Genomic DNA, 19,525 nt, shown 5'->3' with positions numbered 1-19,525 from the left:
GGCAGCAACTACAAACGTCATTACGTCTTACTGCATTAGATTTATTCTGACTGAAAGTTGCTGTTATGAGGACGGAAGATGGCGTCTACAGTCTCTATGCTTTCAGCAGGCTTATACTCTCTGCAGTTATCTGCAGCCCGTAGTCATGTGCAGTTTGCAGTTTGCAGTCGACAGCAGAATACTACATAAAGATCTAGTTACACTACTTCTGATAACTTGTCGCAAATTATTTTATTAATTGTGTTCATATAGTTTAGCAAATATTTTCTACCAATTTATCCAGCGGATGGGTTATTTGACTTATTACCTAGCTTTAAAACCGGCTACAGACGTGTAATACAATATAGTTTTAACTTAACACTTACTTGTATCTCCTAGATATAAAATAAAACACAGGATTGCCAAGTTTACTAGTCCCTGCTTGGTAGAATATGTTCAAACTCTTTATACTTTTAAATTCTTCTTTCTTATGCATGTTATGTTTTACTATAAACTCCTCGAAATTGGTCGAGGATATGTCGATTGATGACCAGCGAGCGTAGGACGAGAATAGTAGACTTGATGTGCTGTGGGTAAGAAAGAGATAAAAATTGTTTATAAGGAACATAATGTAAGATTTGATTCCCATAAGTATACACTTACTATATTTATTATCTGAAATTGTTGCCAAAAATAAGGGCTATATAATAATTTATGAATATTTTTTTATTTACGTTATACAAGATTTATATAACGAATTGAAATTATTATAATAATAATATTTTAATTAAAAATAATATAAATTGCACACCATTACTAACAAAACATGTGGTCTTTGTAAATTCATTCAGAGAACAACTGAAGAAAACTCATGAGCCATACGGCAGGTTAATTATTTTCAAAGATTACAAAATTCTACAAAGACAAAATATAAAAAAATTATAGCAGATCGACTTACGACTCAATCGGCTTATGTTCAGGAGGTCCCAAATACGCTAATAGCGTTGCCATCTGAAACAATATAATGAATGAAAAATAATACATAAGCATACATATTTACTTTCGGTCTCAGATTATTAAGCTTTGTCTCTTAATTATGATACTCCAACCGTAAGTCTAGGGTCCAGGGCCTTAAGTACAAAAGTCTCTACTAATTTATGATAGGTTGTAGGATGGGGTCCAGTATTTAAAATCAAAATCAAATCATTTATTCATTCAGGTCAAGTGCTGACACTTATGAGAGTCAATGATATAGAGAGTGAATTTACCGCCAGTTCAAAAGGTAGGGCCAATGAGAAGAGCTGGCAACAAACTCTTGGCCACTCTTTTTAATCGCCAAATGGTTATAACAATATAATTATGTCTGGTATAAATCATTGATTATATTATGTAAGGAGCGGCTACCGTAAGTAACCGTAAGTCAGACTTTTGAGTAGAGACTTTTGTACTTAAGGCCCGGGACCCTATGGTCTAGGGCCTTAAGTACAAAAGTCTCTACTAACTTATGATAGGTTGTAGGATGGGGTCCAGTATATAGGGTCTCGAATTCAGGATTTGGGGTGGATGGGGGTCTGAATTTCAGAACCATGTAACTGTGTTCTGGGGTCTGAGTTCTGAGGTTAAAAGTCTAGGTTCTTGGGCTAGTGGACCTTAGCAGGTCCCTCACCTTGTCGAAGGGTCTCCGGCCCACAGCCTTATGGTCTCTGCTACAAGACAGATAGTCGCCGATATGGAATCCAGTCAATGTCAGTTTGAGGTTTAGCATCTCTAGCTCTGCGGCCAGAGGCCAGGTACCAAGGGCCAGGGACTAGGGAACAGGGTCCTCGGACCAGAGATCAGGGACCAGGGGGCAAGGGACCAGACCCAGGGACCAGGGGCCAAGAGCATGGTCTTCTCACCTTGTCGAAGGGTCTCCTGCCCACAGCCTTATGGTCTCTGCTACAAGACAGATAGTCGCCGATCCTCTCCTGATGGTTCCACAGCAGCCGGTGAAGAGCTACCACGTTGGCGTCGCTGATGAACGATAGATTGTGTGATGTCTGGTCTATGCTCTCGCAGTCTGATGCTATCTGGATGAAGAACCTGAGGGGAAAAAATATCAATTTACATTTCAAACCTGAGTACTACATATTACTTTTTTATTTTTAGTCTATTAAGTTTTGGTATGTGAGTCACCAGTAGATGAAGCAACCTTCAGAGACCCTTGTTGACCACTCTAAGCCACTACGCCAAACATGTCAAAACTATATTTAACTAGCTGACCCGCACAGCTCCGTTCACGCTTTCTTGTTTTTATTTAATACCGCGCATTTTCAAATTTATTCACCTTTTATACCTTCTCTGGACTTCCACAACTAATTCAAGACCACTTCAAGACTTTTTACTCACTTGCGTCCAGCTTCAAAGTGTGCTCTAAGGAAGTGATTGAAGGGCAACATGTGTTGTTCCTTGGAGAACTCCACGTGGTTGGCGATGTTCTGCAATATCTTCGACATCAGCATCAGACCGCGTTTCACGTGCGGCGGGACTGGACGGTTCACTATGCACATCTCTTGTGGAGACACTGGGTAAAAGAAATATATGTACCTATCTATAATGAGGGAAAATGGTTTTCAATCGGGAAAAGATTTATAGATTTCGATGCAAAAATTTACATATTTATAATATTTTTAAATGTAAATTGATTTAGGCAGTAATTTTTTATTTAGATTTTTTTTTTCTGACTACCGGAAATGTTTCAAAATATATTATGGACGTCAAAATTCGACAAAATTTAAATTAATCATGTACGCAAATAAAAAATTATTAGAAACAGTCATCTAACAGTCCTAAAAAAAGTAGAAATTCTACCAATCTACATTTATGGTCAAATTCTAGGGAGTAACTTCCCTCATAATGAGAGAAAGCCTAAAAACGGTAAAACAATTAATGACGTTCTGACTAAAAGTTATTTAAACTTTATAAGACAGTTAACTTACCAATAGCAGGGTTGATAAACCTGAGGAATAGCACAGTGCCGACTGCGCCGACACTCGTCTGCGGAAACTGAGCGAACCTCTTGCTTAGGACCTAGGAATTAAGATTCAAATTAGAACATAATCAAACAGCTTGTACATATGTGATACACAAATACCATATATTTAATTATAGCTGACCCGCGCAACTTCGCTTGCGTCACATAAGAGAGAATGCGTCGTAATTTTTCCCGTCTTCGTAACATTCCTCGTTACTACTCCGCTCCTATTGGTCGTAGCGTGATGATATATAGCCTATAGCCTTCCTCAATAAATAGGCTATCTAACACAGAAATATTTTTTCAAATCGGATCAGTAGTTCTTGAGATTGGCGCGTTCAAACAAACAAACAACCAAACAAACAAACTCTTCAGCTTTATAATAATAAATAAATAAATAAATAAATTTAACCCATTAAATGTCCCACTGCTGAGCAAGGGTCTCCTCCCGTAATGAGGGAGGGGTTAGGCCTTGAGTCCACCACGCTGGCCAAGTGCGGGTTGGGGACTTTGCATGCCGTCAATAAATGTATTAAACAAATTTTAGGCATGCAAGGTTTCCTCACGATGTTTTCCTTCGCCGTTGGAGCATGTGATAATTATTTCTAATACACACATAACTTCAAAAAGTAATTGGTGTGCTGCCTCGGGTTCGAACCTGCGACCACTTGAGTGGGAGGTGTCAACTTATACCACTCGGCTATCACTGCACTCATATGTGATACACAAATACCATATATTTTATTACTAAAACCTTTTTTACTATAGCTTTCAGATGCTACAAATAGTTTATTGTTGTTCAAACACGTTTTGCTACTGTGTTATTTTGTACTCGACTAAATACTACAGTAGTGCTAGTAGGTTGTAAGCTTTGAATGGCTAAAGTTCTGAACTGATTTGAATGGAATTTTGCACGAGGGCAGTTAAAAATACGGGAAACACACAACTTAATAAGTTCATTAAAAAGAATATATGTTTTCTTTTTTACCTAATTTGCAAATTACTAAAGATAATATTTGAAAAAAAACATCTTCAATATAATTTTAGAAAAAACTTATAAAACTAAGTATTTCAAGATTTTTGGTGGCAAAAGGAAGGCTTTTTCCCATCAGTGGAACACTACAGATAGCTAATAACATATGACTTACCTGATACAAACAGTGGCACATACTCCTCAACTGTGGCGGGAACTTGTCAGCCGAGTTGACGATCCTGTCAAACACCTCCTTAGTTAAGTTGATGAGGTTGCTCCTGTTCAATTCTATGTCTTGGTTCTTATCCAGTCTGGAAGGGAAGAAGATAATCGATGACGTTTATATTTGTACTTATGAGTAAGTATGTAACAGCGCAGGTAATAAATTATTAATAAGTAATTGTGGCGCCCGTAGCCAGTTGCGCTCAACGGTCGATTAACGATCTGTGGGTTAAGCAAACCTTGGCGCAGTCATTCCATAGATGGGTGACCGCATAGTGGTATTTGAACAGGGCGTCTCCGTGCTTCGGAGGGCACGTAAAAAGTCGGTCCCGGGTGTTGTCAATTAAGATAACAATCGTTAAGCCACGTCAAAGGCCTTCGGGCGGCTTGAGCAACTTTGACACTAGGTTGACCACTAACCATACGATAAGAAGAAGAATAAGTAAATTTGAGTCAGTGATTTTATCTGATTCTCGATCTTTCTATACTAAAATAATAATATTACAGACGTTTTTTGACAGAATCTCCATAGTTATTATGGAATAATTTTTATTATTCTTAAAAAGTATTACCTACAGATGCCATATTGCAATATTTTGCATCCGTACACACTCACTGTTAAATATCTATTAGGTCGGGGAAAAAGTCCTTTCGCATTATAGTATGTATGAACTTGTAATAAAATCTTTTCTCTACACAAAAAAGCTCGATACTTGGGTACCTCACGAGCTCACTGAAAGAAACCTAATGAACCGTGTACTCATTTCTGATTCTTGAAGCCAAAGAGATTTTACTACAAGCTGATTCTAGGCCCCTAGCAAGTTAAAAAAGGGAACAATTTAAAATTATTCTAAAGCCTACCTGGCCGGATCAACTTCAAAGCTAATATCTCCCTGCTCATCAGCCTGCTCCAGCAGCGTGGTGATGAGTGGCTCCAACAGATTCTGGAGGTAGCTGTGCCCGTATATCTTGAAGCAGAACGCCATGATCTTGCTGCCCAGCGAGTTGCCACGGAACAGGGTCTGCATGCAGTCTGACACCTGAGACATTGCCTCATAGAGTACGTGCGTTTTGTGCGGCTGTTATAGCCTGTTGCGCTTAGTCGGTAAATGATTAAGCAACCCTTGCTGCGGTTAATTTTTAGAAGGTGAACTAAGCCTTTGCCTCGGTTGTTTTTTAGATGGGTGACCGTATAGTACTTAAATTGAGCGTCTCCATACTTCGGAGGGCACGTTATTATTATATACGATTTTGATTTTATCTAAAGCTTATGATATAATTTTGAATTTGGGGAAAAATGCATTCACGCCAATCCTTTCCGATTACTAGTAAATTTTAATCTTTGCGTGACTTCATATTTGTGCAATAAAGATGGATCCTTAGCAATTATAATTTTACGAATTTATAAGAGCGCGTTAAGCATTGGTTGGCTACGAACCGTTCTTACGGTCTTAATTTTGCGTTCATTCTTCCGTAATATTGAATTGTAATAGAGTAATTGTGTGTCCAGTTGCATTTATCATAGTGATAACTACGATTTTATGAGAGAAGGTTAGGCTTGTCGATTGAATTGTTAGAGCCAATTCTTGTGGCCAATATTTTTGCGTTGATTTCGATTCTCGTTCAGAACAAATTGTTGAGTTATATAAGTTTTTTCCAGTTGGATTATTAACACGCACGATAAAACGTCATGAAACATCGTGAGCTCAATTTCCAATTTCTTTTGTATAATATACCTAATGGATATTGTTTTAAATAAATAGTAAAGATTACTTCCAGTATTTTCCTTTGCATGATTATAATTATCAAAAATTGTTAATAGACAAACTTATTAATAAGGAGAAAATAAAGAAGAAGAAGGAAACAGCTCAGAAGTACTAATTCGATACCAATTCTAAAATAGTCGTATAGTACAAACATACATACATACATAAAATCACACTCTTCTCTTATAAGTGTCGACAGAACGCCTTACACAGCCCATTTTACATACAAAAATAAAGAAAGAAAAAAGAAGAATAAATCAGCTCAGAGGTACTAATCTAAAATAGGCGTACACAACAAACATACATACACACATACATACATACAATAACACACTTCTCTCATAGGCGTAAACAGAACAACACAACCCATTTTAAAAACAAAAATCTTCCGCTTTTATTACTAAACTAGAGGCAGCCCGCGACTTCGTCCGCGTGGAAACCTTTCCCATGTAAATTCCGATCCCTCGGGACCTCTGGGATAAAAAATAGCCCATGTGTTATTCTGGGTCTTCAGCTACCTACATACCAAATTTAATCGTAATCGATTCAGTAGTATTTGCGTGAAATAGTAACAAACATCCATACATACTCACAAACTTTCACATTTATAATATTAGTAGGATATCTCAGTAAAAAAATATTTTCACATACGTTCTTGCTCCGTCTTCGCAAAGCTAGTATAGTATAGTGTGACTTACTTCGACCTCTCTATAGAATATGTTCCACAGTAACGGTGCGAGCAGGTGTTTAGCGTCGAACAACGTCACGAACACTTTGGCGAGCTCGTCCATCTGCGATGTAGATACTACGTTGGCTAGTGCCATGGCTATTGGTAGCTCGCCCTGGGAAAAAAAAAAGGCTATTTACAAACAATGTAAACAACAGTGTAATTTGTAGTAATAACATAAATTTAATCCATTAATGTCCCACTATCCTAGTGATAGCCGAGTGATATAAGGTGACACCTCCCACGCAAGTGATCGCAAGTTCCAACCCTTGTCAACACATCAATGACTTTTCGAAGTTATGTGTGTATTAGAAATAACTATCACTTGCTCTAACGGTGAAGGAAAACATCGTGAGGAAACCTTGCATGTCTAAAATTTGTTTAATACATTTATTGAGGGCATGCCAAGTCCCCAACCCGCACTTGGCCAGCGTGGTGGACTCAAGGCATAACCCCTCCCCTCGTTTGGGAGGAGACCCTTGCCCTGCAGTGGGACAGTAACGGGGTCAAGAAAAAAAAATAGTAATAGGGCTTAAAGAATTATACAAGCAAAACGTACGTTTATAATGTAAAGTTATGATTTTTTTTTCTTTCAAAATGTTGAAATTTCTATTTTTAAGGATAGAAACAACATAATTTGCTTATCTGAAGACACAATTTTATCAATGACTTTTGCCAGTATTTCTACAATAACAAAAAGATGTAGAAATGCGTTTCGCTATTTATAATATTAGTTCTATGTAATAGGGAGCGGGCCTATCGCTATATCGGGCACTTTCGAAACTTGGCTACTATCGAAAGTTCCAAGATGTATCTCAGTTATAGCACTTTGCTTAAGCCGGTTGAACCCGACCCTTCGAGTTCACCAGTCGTATACACTACCGCCCAGAGCACAGAGGCAGTTTTTTTTTAACAAAAAACATCAGATATACCCACCACTAACCATACGACAAACAAACAAACTCACCTTATCAGAAATCATGGTGACTAACTGCACTAGTTGTTCGAACCTGTCCGCTAAGACGGTCTCAGCCAGGGTATCGAACTCCGTACCCTGCTGCAGTATTTTTGTGAGGACCTCCATGAACGCCGCGCGAGTTTGTAGATCGCGGTGGTAACCCAAGTCTGTAAAAAAAAGATGGATTTTACAGCACTTTCTTCATAATAGTATTGGATACAAAATTCACCAAAATAACCAAATAAAAGGAAGCATTTTAATATTAATCTATGATTTAAAGAGGAACCAAATGCTTCTTACTTAATATCAATCAATTGACATAAAAAAGAGTAGTTATTTTATCAACTTTCACGATAAGACCACATCAAAGATAAATCTGGATTATTTTTCAATACATACTATTACGTTGCCTTAAGAACGTTTTCAGCGTCTCCAGGCTGCCTGGACCCTCGGCCACAGTTAGTTACTGAGCAGTGTTCAGTATATTTACCTATACTGTGCATGAGGCCGGAGTCAATGTTGGCGCTCAGTAGATTGGACATGGCTTGTATGGTCTCCAGGCTGCCTGGACCCTCGGTCACAGTTAGTTACTGAGCAGTGTTCAGTATATTTACCTATACTGTGCATGAGGCCGGAGTCAATGTTGGCGCTCAGTAGATTGGACATGGCCTGTATGGTCTCCAGGCTGCCTGGACCCTCGGTCACAGTTAGTTACTGAGCAGTGTTCAGTATATTTACCTATACTGTGCATGAGGCCGGAGTCAATGTTGGCGCTGAGTAGATTGGACATGGCTTGTATGGTCGCGTTGCGGAGGGTCTCCAGCCTCCCTGGACCCTCGGTCACTTCCACCTCGTTGCAGTCGTTTAGAAGGTTCATGAATAGGGTGAAGTACCTTGGAAAATTTTAAATTTAGTAAAATAAATATGAAAAGCCGTTCATTTGACTCATAAGTCTACAATTAGAACGAATTAAGGACGGTAAAAGGGCGGAAAAAGATCTCTACATATAAATTGATTGTTTTGAGTATAGCAAGTCATTGTTCTGTTGCTAAGTTTATGTGAGACACATTTTATTTCAATGCGCCAATTGAAAGGATATTTAAACTCTCATTTACCATTTACAACTGAATTTTAAAGCAGATTCCCCAAAAATAAAGTTTTCTATGTCAAACTATTATTATACTATTTTGTATTCTTGTATTGCCTACCACTTCCTAAATTCTCCTTCAAAATTTCCTAATATACTAAGGATTCCCAAGGAGCCTGTTTTTAAAAACATTACTCAAAATTAAAAAGAAATAAAAACATGCTGACCCTATTTAACGTGAGATAAAGACACGACAAATAATATAATTTGAAAAGGTCCTTAGTCTAACTTACTTGAGGAACAATTGACTCTTAGCCTCCATCAGGTCCCCTCGGTCCGACTCCTCAGGCTGCAGCGGTAGACCCTTCAGCAGCGACGCCACGGCTTCCATACAAGCCTGGTCCAGCTCTCTACAACATACTAGGTATCTGGGGATGGGAAGGGTGTGTTATCACAAACATTACAGGGTTAGGGAGTAATTTAATGTATAGATAAGGGGTTGGTTTTAATCTAATAGATGGTTAGGCCAATTTTTCTATTATGAGATAAGTTTATTAAAGACATTTTTTGACGTTTTGGCAGGTATTTTATACGTTTATATTGGATGAAAATTAAGCAGGTATGTCATAAGTACATTTGATAGAAATCAAAATTTTTTTTGAATAAATTCATCCGACGATAGAAAAATTGGCCTTGGTAAAATTGTAGTTCTAGTATTTTGATTAGGGGTTAATATCCAGATGATAAAGGATTGTAAGGTTATTACAAAATATTTGATTTGTAATATTTTGAGTTATTTACTAATAAAAGTAATTTCAGTTTTGTTCTCATACAAGTATGTTCGAAAACGTGAGTTGAAAAGTAGGTCTAGTTCTTGATCTTTAACTCGTAGACCTGAGTGGGTTCTTCTTTAGAGAAACTAAAGATTATTAAAGTAAAGTATGGAAGAGCTAATAAATGGGACTTTTTTTCTATTCATCATAAGATACTTCATTTAAAAATGTAATAGGGTTATTTACTTTATTATTATACTTTACAATTTTTACAAACGTGCGAACTACGTCGTGTCGTTATATCGGAGTCTCTCGCTCACTACACATTGTCACATTCATATAATTATTTTGCTTATGACGTAGGTCATACGTTTGTAATGGCCCGAGTATAACAAAACAGGGATTAACTACAGTAATTAAAGATATATTCAAATACAGGTTAAATTTTGTTAGTTATTTCTTATTTTAGTAAATATATATTTTTAACGAATGACATAGGCTTTTCATGCAAACGAAGTCACGGATAAAAGCCAGTATTATACTAATATTATAAACCAGCTTTTGCCCGTGGCTCCACTCGTGAGGAAATAAAAAGAGGCTATGTCATTCTATAGGATATATTTTACCATTCTAACAATTTGAAAGAGTGATAGATTACATCCTAGTTTTATACTTTAACAGCCGATTTCAATAATCGCAATAAGATAGCCAGAGTTTAGCCTATAGAAGGCCAGAGTCTGAAAAGAGTCACAGAAATGACCACCAAATAGTTTATTTTAAACTGTCGCGACTTGTACACATAATATTATAATGTAACGGGTCTTAAACGCGATTGAAAATTAAAGGTTAAGAGTCAGCTCGTGACCACGGTCGATGTAATTCGATCGAAACGTCGGGTGAACAAATAAGGTATCCTAACCTTTAATTTTCAATCGCGTTTAAGACCCGTTACATTATAATATTACAAATAGAAACATTATAATATTGAAACCGGCCGTTGGTGATCAGGGAAAAATCCCCACCACTTTATATCCAATAATTATGAACACACATATTTTTAACACGAAAAATTTTGAAAAAAATCTTTGTACATAAAAAAATCTGCCAAAAAATTTAATGCCAATTCGGTTCGATTATAGTTTTCGTTCATAAAATGGCCTAGGATTTGGTCCCTAATTCTCGTAGGGTCACTAAACTATGTTAATAGAAAGATTACTATATATTTTTCTATGAAGAAGTTTTTGATAGACAAATACCGTACAATTGGATTACTTTAGTTACTTATTGAGACGAGAGTTTCTAGGGCACCATTGTACTTTCCGATTTTTTTTATTAACCATGCCATAACAATATTGATGACTAAAAATAGAATAACGCTTATCACTCTCGTTAAGATTTTGATTTCAAAATATTAGTGGACGTCCCTTTTATTTTAATCAAGAAGGAAACATAGCGCAGTTCAGACAGTACTAGCGGGCCTCCTTTGCCGATCTAAAAGTTATTTAACAAAAAACATTTATAATTTTCGACACACGAATCTTTCTCTTAAATCATTGTATTAAAAAACCGCATCAAAATCCGTTGCGTTGTTTTAAAGTTCTAAGCATACATACATACAGACAGCGAAAAACCACTTTGTATTATACTTTGCAGTGATTTAAAAAAAAAATACGAACGTTCGGGTAGCATATAATTTATTTAAATAAAGAGGTGAAAATACCTATATTACTTGGCCAAAACGTCAAGCAAATCATGATGAATAATGTACAATTGCGTTAACACCTTTCTTTCTTTTAAGCAACATTTAAATGCCACTATAAAAGGTATTTATTTAAAGATAAATTGACGACTAAAGTAATCCATTACACGGTATTGGAAGAGAATATATATTTTATATTTAACGTTAGCAGGAATCGAACCTACCCGCGGCGGGGTGGAGTAGGAACTGGCAAGCTATAGGGGAAAACATTCAAATTATTATAACAAAAAATTATCTCCCTAAATATGTAACTAACTAACTAAATTAACGCCTAATTGCCAATTTGCTTCATAAAATCATTATAATTTTCCTAACATTTCTTTTCTCTAGCTTCATTCATTAATCATTAAAAGTATTATTTAGTCAAAATTTAAGATTCCTTAAAAACTGTTATCAATTTGTCGATTGACATTTTGAAGCGGCCTGAATGTTTTTCAGAGGCTAGAAGGAAAACTTGATGGTCACCCACTTAAGAGCAAGCCTCGATGACTTTTACCTAACCTTATACATATGTCTGCATTTACTACGTAGTTTTCTATATTATAACGATGCTGGAATCAGAGTGTTCAAGAGCAGAAAATTAAACGTTTAGATCAGTTCGACAAGACTACACTTTACAAAACGTATCAATACGGTAGTTGACTACCAGTCAAAACAGCTACTCTTTATGAAATATCAAAAACACATTTTAGAATAGAAATATGATGTAGTGACGTCACTAGCATAGTATTTTCGTTGGGATCAAATGAGTGCCTAATATGTTTCAGCTTGTAATAATTTTTCAACATTATTCATGAAAAGAACTGACATAGCATGAGCATTTTGAATGAACCTTTAAGAGTACAAGGTTCTATAGCGATTTAGTGATCTCTAAAGACACTAAGATTACTGTCGGTTGAAAGAAAACTCATTATTTGTGAAAATGTGTGTAAGGATCGTATTAATTATTATTATTTCTTTGTACTCTGCCTTCCCCCTATGGGAAGAAAGATGTGACTTTACGTATGTGTCAGTTAAATCACTCTGATTTCAGCATTATCTATGAACCGTCACTCAAAACCAAGCGACATTCAAATTGAAGCCACACTCAAAAGTATTGAAACAAGATAAAAATGACAAAGAGATTTAAACACTGTTTTATAAGACATACCTTCCGATAGAAGAGGCGTCAGCTCGTATAGGCGGCGCGATTTGATGACTACTGCCCAATACCCAGTCGGTCACGTACTCTACCATTTTGTTGCGGAATTTCATTTCCTATAGAGAAAAATTTAATTTGAAATTAGCATCACATTTTATACCTGAAGGTGTAGACAGGTTTATGAAGAGTTTCATCTTCTAAAGAGAAACATATAAGTTAATTTGAAATTAGCATCACGTATTATACCTCATGGTGTAGAGAGGTGTATGAAGAATTACATTCCCTTAAGAGAAATACAAGTTAATTTGAAATTAACATCACGTGTTTTATACCTCAAAGTGTAGACAGACATTTATGAAATACATACAAATTTCGATATGAATAAAGTGTTTAGTACCATGTAAGAAAAGGCAACCTTATTGGTATATACCGGGCACGTTATCAAACATCGAGCTACTATTACGAATATTCTAATATTTATATTAATTAGAAAAAAACAATTAACACTTTGCCCGACGAGAATCGAACCTGAGACGTCATGATCAGTAAAGTAAATCTTTATTATCGTTAATTGCGTTTACTACTTGTTGTTGTTTGTATTGTTTATGTTGCAGTCAAAACTACTTTTGATCAGCCAGTTAAGTCAAAAGTACTTTTGACTGATATTATTAATCAATAGTACTTTTGACTGGTTAAGAGTTTTGACTGCAACATATACACTACCGCTTAGTCTATAGAAGCAGTTAAATAAATATATAATAGTGTTGATAACTGACCTGCCTGAAGGCCAAGTCGTCTCGTCTCCTCATCATGGCCTCCACCACCTGACAGAGCTTGGTCTTGATGTGGACTGACATTACTGTCATGTCCAGATGCCGAACGTATCTGCAATATAAACAAGGAATTAGCATAAGAACTGTTATCAAAACTGCACGTTTGGCGCAGTGGTTTAAGCGGTCACCGCGTGTGGTGGGTTCGAATCCCACCCGGGACAAATCTTTGTGTGATGAGCACGAGTATTTGTTCTTCGCCTGGATGTTAATGTATCTATATAAGTATGTATTTAGAAGTATATAAGTATGTTTATCAGTTATTTGGTTACCATAGTACAAGCTCTGCTTAGTTTGGAATCAAATGACCGTGTGTGAGTTGTCCAATAATATTTATTTTTTTATTTATTTATCATTACTCTAGGCTTTCTTCCAACTATATTGGAGTCGGTTTTCAGTCTCACCGGATGCAGCTGAATACCAGTATTTTACATGGAGCGACTGCCTATCTGACTTCCACAACCCAGTTACATGAGTTATAACACGATAGGTACCCTTCAGTAAGACTTTCAAGCTTTTGACTACTGTTAACGACTGTCAATGACCTTTGAAAATGAAAGCCGGGACCCACAATTTAAAGTGCCTTCTAAAACACGGAGGCACTCGATATGCATAAGATAGTTAGCATATGTTTAGTTAACTGTCATTTAAGCCAGTGACCTTACCCATCTTATATGAGGAATAGAGCCATGCCCAGCAGTGGGACAGTTACATGACTTACCTGACTATAGCCAACATGAGCGCCTCAATAGACGTAGTGCTGAGGATCTCGATGGGATGAGTGCTCTTCTTATGTGTCTCCAGGATGCTCTTCATTATGAAGATCGTGTGTTCCACGAACTGCGTGTTCAGGTCTGTTAGCATTACCTGGAGAAAAAGTTTGTTGGTTGTTATAGCGAACAGGCATTTGTAACATCAAAATATTGTACATTTTATTCTTGTCATACTTAAAGGAGGTAAAAAAGATAGCGTTCATATATACATATTTAATTGTATAGCCATATGGGCGTCCATAGCAGTTGCGCTCACCGGGTTTAAGCAAACGTTGCCGCGGTCATTGCATAGATGGGTGACTGCTTAGTGGTATTTGATCTGAGCGTATCCGTGTTTCGGAGGGCACGTAAAAAGTCGGTCCCGGTTGTTGTCAATTTAGATAACAGTCATTAAGTCAAAGGCCTCTCGGGCGGCTTGAACAACTTTGACAGTAGATTGACCACTAACCATACGACAAACCAACAAACAGCCGTAATTAAATATAGTTAAAACTTTGGTATGAAGATTCCTTAAGAAGTGTAGAGGAGCACAAGAATTTCCTGAAATTCTTCCCCAGTGAGGGTGAAATTCCGCACGGGCAAAACCGCGGGCCGAAAGCTAATTTAGTATATAACATTAGGTTACACTACATACCTGTTGATGTTGATCAAAGAACTTATCAATGATAGCTTTGATCTGGTCGAAGAGTATCGGATACAGCGCCGGCGACATCTCGTGGCCCACTAGCTCTTTCACGTGGGTCTGTATCTGCTGGCCGAAGCGCTCGTTACTGCACAGTAGGAGACGGAGGAGCTGGCCTATGAACCTGGAAGGAAGAGGGGTTTTAGAAGAAAAAATGACATTTATTTTATTTATTTATTTTATTTATTTATTTATTTATTTATTTATTTATTTTTATTTATTTATTTACATTAAGACCGCTTTTATTTCTTTAGTAAGTTTAAATAAATAAACTGATTGGTGTTGCAGTGATAGCCGAGTGGTATAAGTTGACACCTCCCACGCAAGTAGTCGCAGGTTCGAACCCGAGGCATCACACCAATGACTATTCGAAGTTATGTGTGTATTAAAAATAATTATCTCATGCTCCAGCTGTGAAGGAAAACATTGTGAGGTAACCTTGCAAGCCTAAAATTTGTTTAATAAATTTATTGAGATATGCAAAGTCCCCAACCCGCACTTGGCCAGCGTGGTGGACTCAAGGCCTAACCTTCCATCATTACGGACAGTAAAATACAAAAGTTAGCTATAGAATCTTATGACAAAGTGATAGTAAAGTTAGTCAAACCTTAAATCTTTAAACACTTACTGTGTAACAGGACAATATTGCACCTCTTGTGAACTGTTAGCTAACGCGTTGAACAATTTCCTTGAATCTGTAACTAAAATAAAAATATATAGTAGTAAAGTATAAGTAAAACTATACACTTTCCCTCTTATTCATAAAAATATATGAAGTTATGAAAGGCTTATAAAGTGTTTTGTTTCTTTCACTCCTTAGCAAAATGAAAAAGAGAAAACATATCTTAGTAGTGTTTTAACTAAAATAGGTTTATAGTGTGTTTATGAATAAGAGGGTGTATGTTTATAAGATTGATTCCTTTTTACGTTCCGGAAAGAATTTTTTAAAGTATTGCGTCGTGTTTTTCTTTTCAAACAGTCACCGTTAAAACCAGTTTAAATTGAAATAAAACTACTTATACTTAATTGGTCACTTACCATGTCCATGTAGATGTGACCAGGCCATAGACGGTCTTCGCTGTAGGCAGACTCCACCGAGCGCGCATAAAAACGATGTTATGTTCGCCCACTCTTGTATCTGCATCTGATAAACACAAATATTATGCCTATATATTTCTTACTCGATAATAAAATAAATTATAATATTCTGTTTAAATATTAAAGAAACTTCTCGTAATGTGGTAAAAAATATTCTAACGAAAAAATATTTTTATTGGAAACTTTAATTAGGGATAGGTTTAAAAGAAGAGGTGATTGAGGGAGACCTAATATGTACATTTGACTAAATACGCTCTTGCTACTTCGTCCACACTGTCCACAGTAAAATAGACCATAAATAAAGACTGATCAAAGAATATACAAAAAATATTAAGCAACAGCCTTTATCAAATAAGATTATTTCCAAAGCCTGTCATTTTCTCTTACTAAATTTATATCTTTTTTGTCCTATATCTATACTAATATTATAAAGAGGAAATGTTTGATTTTTTTGTTTGTTTGTTTGCGTTGAATAGGCTCCAAAACTACTGGACCGATTTAAAAAAATCACCGTTGGCAAGCTACACTATTCCTGAGTAACATAGGCTACTTCTTATCCCAGAGTTCTCGAGGGATCGGGATTTACACGGGAAGGGTTTCAACGCGGACGAAGTCGCGGGCCTCTAGTATTCACATAATCTAGTTAAACGTAACAAAAAAAATAATAGCCAAAGTAATAACATCTGAGCATTTGTTTGTCCGGTCACGTAAATTCTTATTGCCAGATCACAAAAAACTAGTGATATTAATTGGCCATATCCTAAAGAATATTATAACTATACTAGCTGACCCGGCAAACGTTGTTTTGACATAAAAATAAAAAAAGTGTCACTTAGAGGCATGAAAAATAGATGTTGGCCGATTCTCAGACCTACTCAATATGCTCACAAAGTTTCATGAGGATCGGTCAAGCCGTTTCGGTGGAGTACGGTAACGAAAACTGTGACGCGAGACTTTTATATATCTTAGATAGTTTATCCAACATACCTCAAAATCATGTTCAGAGCTGGTATGGTGTGAGACGCGTCGCTTCGCCACGGCGCGGTGTAGCGCCTCCATCTGACACTCATCCATCTTGTCTCCCTGACCTTTGGGGTACTTCTGCAGTAACTTGCATAAGGAGTCCCTGTACGGAAAAACGTTTATTTAGTAGAGAACTAGAAATAATAGTTTGTTAAAATTTTTTACGAAAATTAGAAAAAAAAAATTCAAAATTTTGATTTTCAGTTTCTTTTTTATACTGAAGTTAAAGGTTGAAAACCAAGGTCACGTTGTGTCAGTGATTTTTTTAACTTCTATATTACATTAAATACTTACTACTAAGTACTTAAAGGAAAACGTCGAAATCAGAGTTATTGAGTCAAGTTTGCACTTTTACTAAAAAGAAACTTAGCACAAAACATGTATGCAAGCACTTTGGCTCAGCCGGGGATTCGAACCTAAGACCTCCGCGCGTCATCCGTGTACACTACTAACATATATTATAAAAATATAAATTATTTACTTACCAACATCGAAACGTTTCTTCCCATACAGGTTGAACGCCGTTTACACAGTGCTCTATTTTTCTTAATAGAGCCATTATTCGTTTTTGTAGCGCTGCTGAACCTAAATAAAACAATACCTATTACTTTTTGAAAATCTACACTTGTTATGCAAAAATAAATACTGGATGTATTTAGAAAAATTACAATAAAGGTAAAATTAAGTAGTTATTTCTTCCCTTAAAACTTATTTCCAATGCATATTTGTCTATGGTGCCGTTCTACAATACTTCGACCGATTACACGCTTCGGGAATGAACCCGAGACTTTTGGACATCGCAATCTTTACGCCAGTAACATAAACTTAGTTATATACTTACTGTGTATATTCTTATAAGAACATCTGCTTCCCATATCCTGACTCGCTGCTTGCAATAGCAAAATAAATATATTTAGATACTAGTCATAAATGTCCCACTGTTGGGCAAGGGTTACCTCCCGAAAGAGTGTGGTACTGGGCCTTGAGTCCACCACGTTGCATGCCCTCAAGAAATGTGTTTAACTACTTTTACGCTTACAAGATTTTATCACGATGTTTTCCTTGACCGTTTGAACAAGTGATTATAATTTCTAATACACACATAACTTGGAAAAGTCATTGGTTGCCTCGGATTCGAACCGTTTTTACTCGTTCCCGTGAGATTTTCGGGAAACAAACTATCCTATATCCTTTCTCGGGTCTCAAACTATCTATGTACATGGATTGTTTGAGACGGTACGGTACAGTAATTTAAGCGGGTGAGCATTACAAATAAAGTTACTTTTGAATTTGTAATATTAGGTTTATGGAAGGACGAAGATTTTATTTTCACCACTTGTATATAAGTATTACCAGTAGTAAGCACAGTAGAAGTATGCGCTATCTCCTGGAACACGGCGTAGTTGGGCAGCAGGCACTGCGTGGTGATCTCGTCTGAGCCGCAGCGGATGTCAGCCTCCTGGCACAGGAGCGCGAAGCACGACATGGCCACCAGCACCACGTCCGTGTCGATAGACCACAGGCACATGAAGAATACCACCTTAAAGAAAAATGGGGGCAGTTAGTAAATTTTACAAATCATTTTTTTTTTTCTTAAAAAGACAACACCCGCACTAAGAAATTCTCTTGTGTCGCGGGTACTTTTACAAACATACAAACAACGGACACAAAGCACAACCAGACCCGAAACAATTATTTGTGGATCGCACAAATAACTGTCCCGTGTGGGAATCGAACCCACGACCTCCCGACGCAATGGTTGCGGCGTGGTGACCTAAACTAATGTGCCACGGATCTTTAGCCTAGCCTTTCTTTCGACTATGTTGGAGTCGGCTTCCAGTCTCACCGGATGCAGCTGAATACCAGTATTTTTACATGGAGCGACTGCCTATCTGACCTCCACAACACAGTTACCTGTATTATAACACAATAGCTTTCGGTAAGACTGGTTGTCAGACTTTCAATCTTCTGACTACTGTTAACGACTGTCAAACATCTTTGAAAATGACAGCCAGGACCCACAATTTAACGTGCTTTCCGAAAAACTCGATAGGAATAAGATGGTCGCCCATCCACAGAACAACCACGGCTAGCGCAGCTTTATGTCGGAGATCAATTTGCGCGGCTGTTGTTATCTACAAACGGTAAGGTATAGAACGTGATGGGTGACCGCTCACCTCCAGTTTGATGTGCGCCTGTTTACATATAGGTATCTGGGAACCAACGTTGGCGTAGTCCTTGCACTTAGCGAGCAACAAGTTAAGCTACACAAGGTAAGGTATAGAACATGATGGGTGACCGCTCACCTCCAGTTTGATGTGCGCCTGTTTACATATAGGTATCTGGGAGCCGACGTTGGCGTAGTCCTTGCACTTAGCGAGCAACAAGTTAAGCTACACAAGGTAAGGTATAGAACACGATGGGTGACCGCTCACCTCCAGTTTTATGTGCGCCTGTTTACATATAGGTATCTGGGAGCCGACTTTGGCGTAGTCCTAGTACCTAGCGAGCAACTAGTCAAGCTACACACGGCAAGGTATAGAACATGATGGGTGACCGCTCACCTCCAGTTTGATGTGCGCCTGTTTACATATAGGTATCTGGGAGCCGACGTTGGCGTAGTCCTAGTGCCTAGCGAGGAACAAGTCAAGCTACACAAGGTAAGGTATAGAACACGATGGGTGACCGCTCACCTCCAGTTTTATGTGCGCCTGTTTGCAT

The 19,525-nt window shown here is 37.3% G+C and overlaps 1 protein-coding gene across 15 annotated transcripts in view; it reads right to left on the bottom strand.

Moving 5' to 3' along the window:
- Positions 1–19,525, bottom strand: part of Nf1 (neurofibromin 1) — an 82,769-nt gene that overhangs the window by 42,756 nt on the left and 20,488 nt on the right. For 7 of the 15 annotated variants that reach the window (XM_076132522.1, XM_076132533.1, XM_076132530.1 and 4 more), the window contains exons 15-36: positions 18,158–18,344; positions 17,646–17,693; positions 17,290–17,389; positions 16,769–16,907; positions 15,722–15,827; positions 15,312–15,384; positions 14,636–14,807; positions 13,950–14,095; positions 13,175–13,283; positions 12,408–12,514; positions 11,422–11,451; positions 9,019–9,153; positions 8,377–8,531; positions 7,648–7,805; positions 6,652–6,795; positions 5,049–5,227; positions 4,141–4,276; positions 2,958–3,048; positions 2,368–2,542; positions 1,878–2,061; positions 938–990; positions 366–566 (exon numbers count right to left, since the gene is read on the bottom strand). In XM_076132522.1, the coding sequence (XP_075988637.1) occupies positions 366–566; positions 938–990; positions 1,878–2,061; positions 2,368–2,542; positions 2,958–3,048; positions 4,141–4,276; positions 5,049–5,227; positions 6,652–6,795; positions 7,648–7,805; positions 8,377–8,531; positions 9,019–9,153; positions 11,422–11,451; positions 12,408–12,514; positions 13,175–13,283; positions 13,950–14,095; positions 14,636–14,807; positions 15,312–15,384; positions 15,722–15,827; positions 16,769–16,907; positions 17,290–17,389; positions 17,646–17,693; positions 18,158–18,344 (2,828 nt within the window). The remainder of the gene's footprint in view (positions 1–365; positions 567–937; positions 991–1,877; positions 2,062–2,367; positions 2,543–2,957; positions 3,049–4,140; positions 4,277–5,048; positions 5,228–6,651; positions 6,796–7,647; positions 7,806–8,376; positions 8,532–9,018; positions 9,154–11,421; positions 11,452–12,407; positions 12,515–13,174; positions 13,284–13,949; positions 14,096–14,635; positions 14,808–15,311; positions 15,385–15,721; positions 15,828–16,768; positions 16,908–17,289; positions 17,390–17,645; positions 17,694–18,157; positions 18,345–19,525) is intronic. The other 8 variants (XM_076132527.1, XM_076132528.1, XM_076132537.1 and 5 more) reach the window with 4 other exon arrangements.

The sequence above is a fragment of the Anticarsia gemmatalis genome, chromosome 28, assembly GCF_050436995.1.
Source record: "Anticarsia gemmatalis isolate Benzon Research Colony breed Stoneville strain chromosome 28, ilAntGemm2 primary, whole genome shotgun sequence".
Taxonomy (NCBI): domain Eukaryota; kingdom Metazoa; phylum Arthropoda; class Insecta; order Lepidoptera; family Erebidae; genus Anticarsia; species Anticarsia gemmatalis.
This window is presented reverse-complemented; position numbering and strand designations above follow the sequence as displayed.